The sequence below is a fragment of the Agelaius phoeniceus genome, chromosome 4 (genome assembly GCF_051311805.1).
Source record: "Agelaius phoeniceus isolate bAgePho1 chromosome 4, bAgePho1.hap1, whole genome shotgun sequence".
Taxonomy (NCBI): Eukaryota; Metazoa; Chordata; class Aves; order Passeriformes; family Icteridae; genus Agelaius; species Agelaius phoeniceus.
The window spans coordinates 61,793,519-61,808,192 of NC_135268.1; the positions used below are offsets into that span (position 1 = coordinate 61,793,519).

The window sequence follows — 14,674 nt, forward strand, 5'->3', positions numbered from 1 at the left end:
GCGGCCGGGCGGCAGGAGCGGCTCTGCACCCACTGCCCATCAGACACGGCCGCCGGAGGCCGGGCAGGGCAGGGCAGGGCAGGGTGCGGGGCCGACCCCGCTGCCGGGGCAGGAGCGGGGACTCCGCGCTCCCCAGTGGAGATGTGGGAGGAGGGAAAGCGGAGGAGGGAGGATCCGCGAGGATCCAGGTAGATCCAGCTTTTACCGCTTACCAAAAGCCACCGGCAGCAGGACCTCCGCCTCCTCCCTCCCTCCCCCTCCATCCCTCCCTCCTCCCCTAACTCCGTCCCTCCCTCCCTCCCCTGCCCCTCCGCGATGAGAGAAGGGCCAAGTCGGTCTCTGCCAGCCAGCAGCGGTCTCTGCCAGGGGCAGACGGATCGCTTTCATGTCGCAGGGTGACTGCTAGCCCTGCGGAGCTCCCCGGCGGGGCCGGGCCGGGCGGGCCGGCGGCGGGCGGGCAGCTGCCCCGCTCCGGGGTGCCGCCGGCGCGCCCCGCGGGATGCTGGCGGCGGGGGATGCGGAGCCGGCCGCGGAATAACATGGGGGGCGGCCACTCCCACAGGGCGCCCGTCTTCGACGAGAATGAGGACGGTGAGTGCGGAGCTGTCCGCGGTACCGAGCCGCGCCTCTCCCGGGGCCGCGGCAGCTCCGGCCGGGCGGCTCCGGCCCCGCTCTGTGCGGGAGCCGCGGGCGCGGAGCCTCCCTCGGGCTGCCAGCTGCGGGTGCGCTGTGCCCGGGAGGCAGCGCGGAGCCCGCCTTTGTCCTGCCAGCCGCACCGGGAGAGCGGCAGGCTCGAGTCTAGCACATCGCCAGCTGGGCTTTAAGCACATGGCAGGTGGCTTCAAAGCCGCGTTTATGAATGGGCATTGTGTGTGAGATGGATGCCCACGCTTTTGGTTTTGTTTCTAGTGTCGCTTTGCCCACCTGCCTGTTTTAAATGGTGATGCCTCTCGTACTCTATACTTATTCCATCAGCTTTACTTTCTGAAACTTTTTTTTAGCACGTTCTATTACTCTGAGTTTCTACTCCCTACCTAGATAATGTGTCATGAGAAAGTGTATCTTGTAAAGTTTGTGGAAGGCAATGGAAAAGTTTGCCTAAAATGTGGTGTTTCTTTGCTCTTTATGCATTCCAGTGTAATTTTCCAATGTAGAACGTATTTAATTAGAATTATGTGAATGCATTTCAGTTCAGATAATTTTGGGTCTTAAAGCAGAGAGAACACAGCACTCTTAGAGAGCAGATATTTGTATATTAATGTAGAAATGTTTTTAATGTTACTCATGGGATAGATGTTGCTGCCTATCTAGGCAATCAGTGCTTAATTTTGAGGAACTTCCCCAGAAGTTCCCAATATAATTTGTTAAGAAGTGATTGTGCCTTAATAAACTCACGTTGGCTTTCTGGGTTTCATAACAAGTCAAAAACATGTATGTTCTGCCCTGTATATTCAGGGCACATGGAGATATTTGTATTGTTTCCCCTAGTAGGGGGGAAATGTCTTAAATGCATGTAGAGTGGTTGAAAGGGTGACCACATCTTGCATTTCAGATAAGATTACCATTTCATATTCCTTGGCAAAGCATAATGAGGAGTGGTTTACAACATTCCATTGTTTGTGTGGGGAATGGGACAGATTGTGTACAATTTGTGTGTTGTGGAGCCATAGCAGCCATTTTCTTGTACTGTTAGAAAATTTCAGACCTTTACCATAGGTCATGCTGTGTAAACATACAAGTGGGAAAGAGCCCCCTCACCTCCCCCCAGGCAAAGTCTCAACCATGCTCAGTTGGGGCTGTAAACCTTGAGGAAGCTCACTGAGAAATACTCCAGAGTGAAAGCATAAAAAGTCAATCTTGTCCAGACAGCCTAAGGTAAAAAGAGACCCATATTTCTGCCTTTGAAGACTTCTAATTGGGCTCTCTTGAGTTAGCAGCTTCCATTAATTATTACCACCTTTATTTTTTTTCCCCATGCTACAAAACTGTGGTCAGTTTTTGAACAAAATGAACAAAGTTCAATAGTAAATTATTGCAGAAATGCCTTCATGGCACTTAGTTCTCTTTCTATCCAGAAAGCATTTCTGCAATGCAGCCATTATTAACAGCTAATAAAAAAAGAGCACATGAAGTATTTATGGATTTCAATTAGGCCATTATTTATTCTTTGCATGGTTTTGTTTTGTTCTGAGGTGGTTTTCCCCATTATGAATGTTGCTAACATAATCCTTTATTCCTCTTAATATTTTTTGCTTGGCACAACCATCTAGTTCAGAAGAGTCCATTACTTTTGAAACAATAACCAATTTCCAATAGTACTTACAAAATATTATTCAGGATGGCATTTTCCCAAGTACCCAAACAATATGGGGAAATATCTCCTCTTTGAAAATGTATCTAACAGAATTTAATGCAAAATGAAGCTGCTTTTTCATATTCCCACTAGTAGCTATAAAAGTCACCATTTCCCACAACATTGGACTCAATATATAATTAAAAAAAAAAGCTAATGAAAAGTATAACAAGAGAAAGTGGATTTGTTTCTTGAGATGATATAATTGCTCAAGAATAACAATCAATTCATAGAGAACTGGAATAGGTAAGTTGTGTATGAAGATGTAGGAATATTAGAAACTAATCTATTTAGTGTATTGTGTATAATGTCACAGCTGCCTCTTAAAATTATAAAAATGAACAGAAAAAAAGTATTGCCATTTTATATCCATGCATGTTTATGATGATTATGGAATAAAACATGAATTTTGGAAGTAAAGGTTTAAAGCCATTTATCATCACTCTGGAAATCATAGAAAAAAGTTACTTACTCAGTGCATTAGTTAATAAATAAATATATGGAAATAGTGTATGAAGAGCACCCAGGTGCTGCCTGACAAGCTTATAGGGTTTCTGTTTCAGAGTTACCTCCTGCTTTCTGATGAGGTGTTGATCCCCTGAGTAGATCTAAAAATGAATCTAAAAGCTGAATGTAGACTCCCCTCCATGCTCAGGGCAATAGAAAAAATATTCTATAGAACCAGAAGCCTGAGCTACATGCTGTTAGTTCCCAGTTATTACAGCCACTACAACACATCATTATCATACACTAATCTTTTTAAAGGCAGTAATGCATACCATTTTTACCAGCTACATTAGTTCTCTGTGTTACATTTTTATTAGAAGGTTCTTCCAGAACTTCACTCTTTGAATGGTTAGAAACATCTGTTTTCATGACTGGGTTTCTTAACCTACTTAAAATTTGTGTTTAATTCAAGTTTTTGTTAGTTTAAAATGCTCTCCCCCTCCAGGATTATTCTGGGGCTTTGATAAAGAGCAAAAATGTCCCCTCTCACTCCTTGATTTGCAGGGAAACCTTTTCTATTTTTCTATTATTTCTACTGCTTTCTCATTTCCTGTGCCCTGCATCTGTCTGGATTTGAACCTGTCTTGGTTTCACACAGATAACCCAAATTATACACAGAATTGTAGCTGAGTTTTCCCCAGGACCATGTGTTGGAAAGAATACATCCTGTTCTCTACTGGAAGTTCTAGCACAGTCTATAATTACATATGCCCTTTTCATGGACATACCATGTGAATAGTTCTGTCACCCTGGGGTCAGTGCCCTGCTCAGTAATTTCCACTGATGAACTCCGATCCACATGAGAAGATTTGGTGTTCCTATGTACATGGCCTTTTGGAGGACTGAATTTTGGTCCACTTCTATTATTCATAGTCTCAAAGATGAGCACTTACTTCTTTCCTTGCAACAGTCTGATTCTTTTTAATACAATGTTTTAAATTATGACCACACTGACCATGTCAGTTATATAGACCACTGAACACTTGTGTGAGTATTCAGCTGGATCGTATCCAGATTTAATCTTCTTTGCTTTTAACCCCTGCCAGCCTCATATTTCCCTTTTCTAAATGATATTTTTTCCTTTGTTACTGCCATGGTTTAACCCAAGCAGTAACTCACTCAGCCCCTCACAGCCACTTGCTCACTCCCCCCAGGCGGGATGAGGGAGAGAATCAGAAGAACAAAAGTTACATGGGTGGAGATAAAGACAGTTTAATAGGGACAGCAAAAGCTGTGCACCCAAACAGTGCAAAACAAGGAATTTATTCACTGCTTCCCAGGGGCAGGCAGTGCTCAGCCATAGCCAGGAGAGCAGGGCCCATCACGTGTGATGGTGACAAATGACACTACACTGAATGTTTCCCCCTTCCTTCACCATCCAACTTTACATACTGAGCATGAAGCCATAGGGTGTGGGATATGGTGTGGGATGTGGGATATGGTGTGGGATATCCCTGGGTCAGCTGTCCTGGCTGTGTCCCCTCCCAGCTCCTTGTGCAGCCCCAGCCTCCTCACTGCTGGGGTGGGATGATGGACAGGAAAGGCCCTGGCTCTGTGGAAGGGCTGCTCAGCAATAGCTAAAATATCCCTGAGCTCTGTTTCCAGCACAAAGCCCAAACACAGCCCCACACTTGCTGCTCTGAAGAAAATTAACTCTATTCCAGCCAAAACCAGCACAGCTGCCCACCTTGCCTTTTGTCAGTTTATCCTCACTTTATTCAGCTTTGCTTGTATTTTCTTACATCTCATTCCACTGAAACTGAGAAAAATTAAATTTAAGCCAACTCTATTATCTGCAAAATAAGTTTGTCATCAAAGAAAAATGTCTGGTTACTCATGTGCAAAAAGCTTCTGGTAAAACCATGTTGTATTTATCTAATTTTCTCTTCTTAGCCTAGGTTAAGGCACAACAACAGCTAGGAATAATCCAGGGAACAGAGCCCTTTGTTTGCCTAGACCTTGTACTCTGCCTAAAGATATAGAAAAACATGTTTCATTTCTTGATTTTTATTGCTGTATAGGTTGGATAGAGAACTACATCTGGTGTTGTGCAACATCACTACCCCTTACCAAAGCAAGACCCTTAGATGGTGTGGAACTATAAAATTTTTTCAAACATACGAGAGGCGCTTTAAGCAAGGTACTACACAAATTGTGCAGTCAATTCAGGTAAAAGGAAAACAGGTTTTCTTTGGTTAATACCACTGAAGCAAAGGAACCTGGTTCTCTTTGCCTTGAATATTTCCTATTCCCATAACAACTACCTTCTCCTGAATATGTATATCCAGTGCTACTACCAGGAGAGCAAAGAAGTAAATTTTTCCTCATGTTCAACTCTTCAAAAACAACAATATTCTCACAAGAATGGCAATAGAAGTGTAAGGCTAATATTCACCATTGGTAAATTCTCCTTGCAAATTCTCAGTAAATATCACAAGTAATGGATATATTAGCAATAACCTAGTAACTGTAAAGAGTGTCTTTCATGCTGGATTTGCTTGACTGTGTTCAGCTAAAATTTCAATCATATTCAAAGTGTGAAAATTAAATAGTCAAAAAGAGTAATTTAGAAAAGAGCTGACTCAGGAGAGATATTACTACTATCAAGCAAGAATAATGTATTTGCCTACATTGTGGTGGAAGATACAGAGGAAAGGATAAGAAACAAAGTGTTAGAAGCTAGAAGCTGGTCCTGCCAAGTGATATGGCAGTTGTATTTGATTATCTGGGGCTTAAAAAAAATCAGCTTTGCTACAGTTACTTTTAGAAATAAGTATACTGAACTTTTAAAGAGCTTGGTTTTGGTTTTGGTGTACATGACTTTAAATTTAAGGTAAATGCGTATTTCCAGAGAACCTTCCACTGAGCATCCTGAAGCTGCAGAGCTGGAGCACCCCTCTGTGCAGGTCATTGTGACAGGCTGTGCCTCAGGAGTGTGGTCTTGTCTGTGGGAATGAGGCACAGCCTTGGCTTATTCTCCATGGCCAGAACCTGATTCTCTGTAGTGCTTATTTATCCACTTCAAGGAAGTGCTCAAGTCCCACTTCCCTGCCTGAGCCACCAGGCTTTGTTCTGCTGCACTGCCACAACTGCAGAGCTCAATGGAAATCTTATGTACTAGAGAATATAGCATCCATCCTCTGGAGCTAAACTTCCAATTTGAAGTTGTAATTTAAAATTGATTTCTACCTCTCCTCTGCAGAAAAGCCTTCAGCTTAAATGAAGGATTTAAAATTGTTGGTGAGTGTCAGAAAACATCATTATTAAATGGCCAGCTGCTGCAAAGACTTGTACTAAAAGCCTAAAACCCAGATAAAGAGCCTAAGAAAAACGCCTGAAATTGGTATGGATTCAGGTAGCTAAATTCTGAGCATAATGGCTGAATTTATGTATAAGTGCAGTAAAAGCTGAAGAACCATAAAGTGACATAGGGAAAAATGACAAACAAGAGTTTTACTTGGAACCAATTTACAGCAATGGTTAGATGTCAAAGTGAGTCAGATTGAAACAGAGTATGCAGTGTCCAGTTATTGTCAGTGATCTGATGGTGCTCCTCATCCTGCTGGCACACAGCTGTAATGGACAGTGTCTGAGGCAGGCACAGAGCTGCTGCACAACACTCAGATCATGAGGATAATAACACACTCTTTTCAAACTACTTGTTTCATAAGATGCAGCCCTAAAGAACAGTTAAATAAAGGGTTGGAACCTAAATACCTTCTGCTAGAGAGAGCAGCAAACATCATGTGGGATCAATATTTCTGCTGGATTTTTATTTCTTCATGAAAGTTCTGTGGTGTGTTACATTGCATTTTATTTTTTCCCTTGCAAAGATGAATATTCCAGTTCCCTTTAGAACTGAATTGGATAAGAATACCATAATGTGGTTTAAAAACTGCTCAAAGGCAGTTCTGTTGAAAACCACAGCTGTCGAAGACATTATTTTATGCTGAATATCAGTATTTTGGATAGATTAGATACAGACCACTGGATTTTTTAATACTTTGTTTTATGACCATGTTGAATTTTATACAATTTTGTTTTGCATTTATTGAACTTTAGACAGTAATTCATCATTATGTGTTGTGAAAAACTTCAGAAACCCTAATACCAGTGTCTGTACAATCACAGAGCAAAATAGATCAGTGCTGAGATTACACTTACAGCATAATATGAGACAGTGGGAGAATAGAGACAGAAAGGAGAGCACAGAAAAATATGATAATTTCAGGTAGCCACAGAGGTACCAAATGCCAAACTGTTGTTGACAGCTTACATGGTCTGTGTCCAAGGAGGTTCAGAAGGAATATTGTGATATTGCAATCACCATCAGCTCTTATCTTCTCGACCTGGGCTTTGGTACAATGCACACAAATAATGTGGACCTCTTCAGGCACTAAATGATAATTGGAGGTGAAGTTTAATACTATATCAGTTTACCTTTTTTACAGGGAACTCTAAAGATGAATCTGGCACTTTCATCTTAGCTTCTTGCTATCTCAAATGAGCTGCATCTCTGTTCCATTTGAATATCCTAAAAAGGTTGTGCAATATCAGATTTACCTCACACTGTCAGGGTTAGAACAAAGATCCTTTCCAGGGACAGCTAAAGTATTTGTCAGTTGTAGTTAACTTTACATCATCCAGATTCAACAAAATCTCTGCCAGCAATATCATCTTAGAGATGGTCCAGATAAATTTTCAAGATCCTTCCTAACAATATTTACTACATTTCCAAGATTTAGTTCTTCAACGGAAACATCCTTGTCAGGACCTCCATCTTAAACAAAGGCACCATGGATGTCATTGCTGCTGCTTTTGCAGACTTCCAAAGTTTGCAGAAGTGGTTGGCATGACACCTAACTCTAAGAGTGTGAAGGAATTTCTTGTTGGCTTCTTATTGAGGAAGTGCTCAGGAGAGGTAACATTTACCCTTGTTGCAATATGTGTTGTGTGGTGTGCCTGGATATCAAGATAGGCTTTTTGTGAGTAAGTAAGTATAAAGTTCAAAGTTAACCAAGCATTGATCAAGGTAAACTTAGAGAGTCCTATTCAAGATTAAGGAAAAATTGGATTGTGAAATAAACTCAGAAAACAAGATTATTGTCTCAATCTCAACACCATTGCTTTTACAATCCTTCCTTCACAAATTCAGACATTGTCTCCCATCCCTGTCCACAGCTGTTGCTTGAAGTGAAAAGGCTTTGCTCCTTCAGCTGTGCTGCTGTTGTTTTCTGTGCCAAAGAGCAGACTTTCAGAGAGCTGTGTTCCTTGAAAAGCTGAATGGTGGAAGGGGTGGCAATCTGAGAAGTAATGTTTGGTTTTATCCCAGGACAAATGGTTTTCAAATGTACAGAGATATTAAACTGACTCTACTACTCAATATTGGCTTCACTTCCAGTAGAGTCCAAAAGATCTGACAGCTTCTGACAGAACAAGGGGGAACAGAGCAACTTCACCCCACCTGGCTGCAGTGGGACAGACACTGAGCCCTGGACATGAAAGTGAAAGAGTTCCTTGATGTGGATGTGTGAATGTAGGTTACAAGGCCAGCAGTACCTACTAGGGGGCTTTTTGTGAACCTTAGGTACCATACTGTCCAATGAATGGAGTTTAGCCTAGAATCAAATGTTGTACCTGGCTGAATTAGAAAATGGCCAAGAAAATCTTTGGGAAAGAAACATGGTAAGGAATTATGGTCTTGTTCATAGATCCTCAGAGAGCTGCCTCACCAGAACTGTCTTTGTACAGTATTTTCTGAATGTGGGCATAAATCCAAAGAAGGCAGGGTTTTGTTGGCCAAGCACAAGACTCACTCTTTTCTACATTTCCCATTAAAAAAGCCAGCTTGAGAAGGTAGAAGGTGAAACCATCCTGAAGCAAAACCTGGTGGGCAGTGACACCTGTGACTAAGCACTGAAGGGTGGGATAGAGGAAAGAATGTCAAGTTATTTTGGTGGCTTCACAACATTTTGACGTAGCCAGAGTGAGCTGATGGGAGAGGTGTGGAAGAGAAAAGGTTGCTACTGAGATCAATCAATACAAAGTAAGAATTCTTAGATAGTATTCAATTAAAAAGGAAAACTTCTAGTTCAATCTGGTAGAGGAGCTCCACAGCATCCTGTCAGGGTAAAACATGTGAGGAGAAGGAACAAGAGGTACAGGACACCCACCAAACTCAGCAGGAAAAGCCTGGACCTTTTGGAGGGGGAAGAGCAGCATGGTGAACAGTGTGCACATCAGAGGGTGTGATCTCTCTTGAGCACAGTTCCACTTAGTTTCAGGAGCTAGTTAAATTGATTACCATGAATGACATTACTTACTGCCTAATGTAGGCCTATGTTGAACTGTTCCTGATTTGCTGTTGTACTTTTGAACACTGTGTATGTGTGTATATGTAAGCTTCCCTGCAACAGGAAAAAAGATTATTATTATATAAACATGAAAAAATGAAGAGATCAATAAAAGTTATTTTCTTAACTAAATCATACTCTGAGTTTCCTTGGACTCAATCAAAATCCAGCATGAGTAGCAAATACAGGGTCTTAGAAAAAAATAACAGGCAAATGTCTTTTTTTTTCCCCTGCGGTTAAAGAAGAACAAAGCTGGTTTACTTTCTAGGCTACAGTGTCTAATACATTAAATGTTTTGAAGAATAACACTGGTTTTTATTTGGCTGCACTTGATCTCAGGAAACTATTTTCTTTATCAGAAATGTATGTTCAAACCATATTGTATCTGCAGATGAGCACTGATGGGGCCCGAGATGCCTCCACCTTCTCGGTACAAGAGGATGTTGAGCATAAATATCAGGACTTAGAACTGATTCTCTTAATACAGTATTTGATGGAACATCCTTGTATTTCATTTTAGAGCCTTAGAAATTAACATTATACTGTTTAAATTCTACATTACACGTATACAGTACAGTTTTATAGGTAGGCCAATACATACTATTTATGTACTAAACTACAGTACTGTACCTTTATAAAAAACACATTTCTGGAGGAAAGAGAGAAAGAAGGCATCTGTTCACTGGTGAGTACTACCAGGCTTTCCCTTTCAGATTCCTCACTTACTAAAATCTGGCAAATAGAATGAAAGCACCGCATGTGACGTGTGTTCAGCTTGTCCTCAAGAAAACCTGAATGTTATACATTGGTACATTCCCTTAGGCAGTCAGCATTCACCTCAAATATCCATCAACAAGGGTATGAGTAGGGTTGTACTTTGTATCACAGAAATGAGGCCTTCTTTCCTTTTGCTCCTAAATAACTTATTTTCCACTCCAATAATTAGAAGACCTATTTACACGCAGCTGTCTCTCACATGCTCAGTTTGACCTCATCTTTAACTCCTTAATATCCACTTTGACTCTCATCAACCTGTATTTTAATAAGGAAATGAAACAGTCTGAATGGAAAGGCTAGGATTTGTGAAGTCATGGACAGATCTGGTTTTAATCACTGGAAACTGGAACTCTGCAAAAAGGTGTTTGTAGAAGTCTTCTTAGTTCATCACCTCTCTTCTAAAGACTATCAGCTTTCTGTATTTTCCAACTTGGCAAGGAAAGCTTACAGGAGATTGGGGCCTTATGGACATGGTTTAGTGGTGGACTTGGCAGTGTTAGGTTTATGGTTGGGCTTAAAGATCTTAAATACCTTTTCCAACATAAAAAATATTTTCTGATTCTTTGGTTTCAGTTTATTTTACTGGTAGTATCTCAAGGTTCTTCTTCCAGTTTTGCATATGATTTATTTCTGCTACAACTAATGGAAGATCCTTTATAATCAGTTTTTCTCCTACACCCTTTTTCTATGATTGCTGTCACAGGTCTTGACACAAAAGTATCAAACACTGTAATGCTTTTGTTCTTAGAAATGTTGTATTGTATTTTCTGATATGGGCATTAAATACAATGTAGACACCTAAGTTTCATTCATCCTGTAATTAAAACAGAGATATTTTCCTTTTAAATTGAAGGATGCTTCTTAGAAAGCTTTACCAGGGTTGGTGGCAGCTTATTTAAACAGGTTTTTGAGGCTCTAATGATAACTGAACATGGCTGATGAATCTGAAATTTATTTCCCAAATTTTATATTTCCATGAATATTTTCATTTTAATATAACAACATAATATGAAACTTTCTGGTTTATATTTCACTAAACTTTTTCTATCTTGGTCTATTTGGAAAAAAGCTGGTTTAGATATATTCATGAAATCTACCCTAGAGTTTGTTTATCTGACTCAAATGATGAATTAAATCAGTACTTTTACCTTCTATCTGTTAATATTTTATTGATTTTGTGTTTATTCCCACTTTCTTTCTCATTTTCTTTCTTTCTTTCTTTCTTTCTTTCTTTCTTTCTTTCTTTCTTTCTTTCTTTCTTTCTTTCTTTCTTTCTTTCTTTCTTTCTTTCTTTCTTTCTTTCTTTCTTTCTTTCTTTCTTTCTTTCTTTCTTTCTTTCTCTTTAAGAAATAAATACCAATTCTAATTCTTTGAAATTTAGAAACATTTAGGTAAGTTCTACGCCTGATGTACTTTTCTGCCCTGTCACTTTTTTGCTTGGTATGACCCTGAATAAAAGAGCAGTGATTTCATCATTCTATTGTTAACACTGTTCTGTGTGAGAGGGTGTTGCATTTAGTAAGATAAATACACTACAAGGCAATCTGCTGCAGTGGACAAAAAATACTTTCCTTCTTTTTCCTATTTTTGGAGCGATAAGGGAACACCTTCTGTTCCTTATTTAAGATATAAAAATGCAAACTGAGTTAATCCTTCCAGTAATTATTATTTCCTTTTGAGATTGTTCCACCTCCCTTGCTGAGCAATGAGAACTGTTCTTAGCTACCTTGTTGAAACCAAGACGCAATATAATCACAAAACCACTGTCAGCCTCCTGAGTGTCCTTCACACCTTTCTGAAACTATCTTCCACTTCCCCCTGGACTGCTTTCACATTATGTTAGGAAGATTGATTTTGTGCCTTTTGGGGTGAGGTTTAGATAAATCTTTTTCCAAGCTGTAAAGCCTGCAAATGCTTTTGGGGTAATACCACATCTTAAGGACTGTGAACTGCTACACTGAGCTTGAAGTCAAACAACAAGAGATCATCAAAAGATCACTTTGAGAAGTAGGAAAAGTCATTCTCTTAAGCCCAGATCATTTTAGACTGTTTTAGTATGTTGAAACTACAGAAATACAATCTTATGAGTGGGGAATTGCTGTAAAACCAAGTTAGCTTTTATTGAGATTGGTTTGGACATAACACGAGGAACAGATTAGCCAGAAGTTTTATGCAGATTCATGAGATTCTTCTTTGCCCTGCCTTTTAATGTGATTTTTCAGTAACTGCATGCCAATTATACCCTTATTGCCACATCTTTTCCTGCCCAGTGACATGCCTTTGAGATCTCTTGCTCAAGTTTTTGAGCTAAGTTATTAAACTAGAGGTTTTCATATGGTGCAAATAATAATAGCAGATGAAAAGTACTTTAGAAAGAGAAATATTTTTAGTGTGAAATTCTCCATAAAAATCTCAGTATTGAAAGACTTTCTGGAAGGATTTATTGACCTTTATTGAACAAAATTGTCAGCACTAAGTGCTGTGCAATTTTGCTGGAAAGGAGTCATACTGTAGTTAACACTTGCTGTCGATCCAAATGTTCAGCAGGGCAATCATTTTTCTTCTTCTTTTGGATTTAGTGAGCTCTCTGTTGATAACAGGGGAAGAGAGCAGCTACAATAAAGTTGCCTGGGCAGCTTCAAAATAGGAAAAAAAAAAAAAAATTACAATCATCCAGTCTATCTTGTCCTTTTTTTCGTTTATTTTTTTTTTTTTTTCAATCATAGTTTGGGAAAAGGACTGGGCATCAGATTCACAGGTGTTGTCTGTGGCTGTGGGAGGCAGCTCATCCAACTGGAGGCAAGTTCCAGCTGTTGCTGGGACAACATCTGCTCTCTGAATGGCTTTCACAAGGCTTTTCTGGGAGTGAGGAGAGGTTCTGTCTGCTCTTTAGAAAAGCTTGAGTAGTGTGTGGCAGTGCAGAGACACCATGTTTTCAGTGGTTTCAAGCACTTAGGCTGAGTGCTGCCTTGACTTCAGGTCCTTGATGCTCCCGAGCCAGGAGCCGTCGGTCTGTCCCAGCGGTGTCGGCTGAAGCACAGTCATGGATTCTAAAATGCCATAACAGAAGGCAGCCCTTTCTCTGTTGTAGCTGTCCATTTCAGAGGAAAGATTGTGGCATTCAGGTTTCTCACCTGTGAGATGCAGAGAATTTTAAGTGCTTCCCTGAGCATACAAATACTTGAGAGTAATTGCAGGCTGCTCTCAGCCCTCTAACCTTCCTCTGCCAGGTAGTTCTGTATAATCATACAGAAACATCATATATTCATACACATCCTGTGATCCACAGACATATGTGGATCAATGACAAGTTTTTGAATGACAGGATGTCCTGGATATTGTAAAGATCTTCCTGAAGCACTGCATTCCAATTTGGAAAAGAAGAATACACCCCAGCAGATCACCCAAGAAAGATTACTGGCAACTGTTGTATACAACATGTTTCTTCTAGTCTTTAATGATACGATTTCCAGTCCTTTTCATGACCTGTAAATAAAAAAAAAGCCACAATATTTTTTTGCTATGTTGTAAGCTTTCCATTCTGTACTGTGAAGAAGCCAAGGTTGTTTAATATTATTTTCATATATAGCCAGAAGAAGCTCTGTGACATGATTTGCTACTTTATTCTAGTTAAGAAAATATAATATAAATACACATATATTTTAGAGACTATCTCTCTCTCTCTCCCTCTTTTTCTCTATATATACACAGATTTTTTAAATGTACTTTACTCTCATCAAAACAAACCCAGTGTATGCAGTAGGAAACTCTAGAACTGAGTCACCAATATTCATTATTTTCATCTAACATCTATAATTAAACTTATTTGAGGTTCTATTTCTGTGATTATACAGAACTGGTATGGCACATTTAGTGCCACTGAATGTTTTAGGCACTAAGCCTTCTGCTACATTGAGCAATTTTATCCTCTGCAGCTCACTATTTGTTTGTGCTTTGAACCTAATAACTTCTGTGGTTAAAATTAGAACTTGTGTTCTCTACATTAATATCTATCAGCTCCCCACCTTGCTTGCCAAGTGAATTGTTTTATTTTTGCCTGCTGTGGGATGATATGAGGTAAATCTGAATTGTAGCTTAGAGTCTACTGACCTTCTGCTGTTAATGCCAACACCCAGCCATAACCTGGGAATTGTGGCTGGTCTGAAGTCCTCCTCCTCTCCTTAGTCACCTCTGTACCAGCTCACCTGACGGGGATTTGGTTTGTTTCCCAAGTGTATCTATGTGTGCTTTGCTTGAAGTCTTTAATATTTCACTTCAGTTGTGGCTTTAATCTCAGAGGGCAACAAAATACCTCACACCTCCTTGCTCACTGTGCCCCCCTTCTCAGCTGGATAGAGAGGAGAATCAGAATAAGGTAAAACATGTGGGTTAAGATAAGAATATAATTGAAATAAAGTAAATTATAATAATGACGATAGCAATAATAATAAACAACACTATAATAGATATAAAGAAGAAAATTAACTCTATTCTAGCTGAAACAAGGACAACTCCTTATCTTAGCAGTGGGCAGATAAGATAAAGTGCCTGCTTTCTTTATTCATATTTACTATTTTCTTCAGTGAACAGTCCTAACAGCTTTGGTGTAATTGCTTGTGGAGTGTAAATAGGCATACTTATAAATAACTTGTAAATAAGTGTACAAGGATTTCCCAGAGGTAAG

General features: G+C 39.9%; 1 protein-coding gene across 2 annotated transcripts in view; it reads left to right on the forward strand.

The window, feature by feature from the left end:
• Positions 1-282: 282 nt before the first annotated feature.
• The window catches only part of STK32B (serine/threonine kinase 32B), a 157,517-nt gene continuing 143,125 nt past the window's right edge, over positions 283-14,674 (forward strand). Inside the window, exon 1 of one of the 2 annotated variants that reach the window (XM_054632932.2) lies at positions 283-591. In XM_054632932.2, the coding sequence (XP_054488907.1) occupies positions 516-591 (76 nt within the window). In that variant the 5' untranslated portion in view covers positions 283-515. The remainder of the gene's footprint in view (positions 592-14,674) is intronic. The other variant, XM_054632931.2, reaches the window with a different exon arrangement.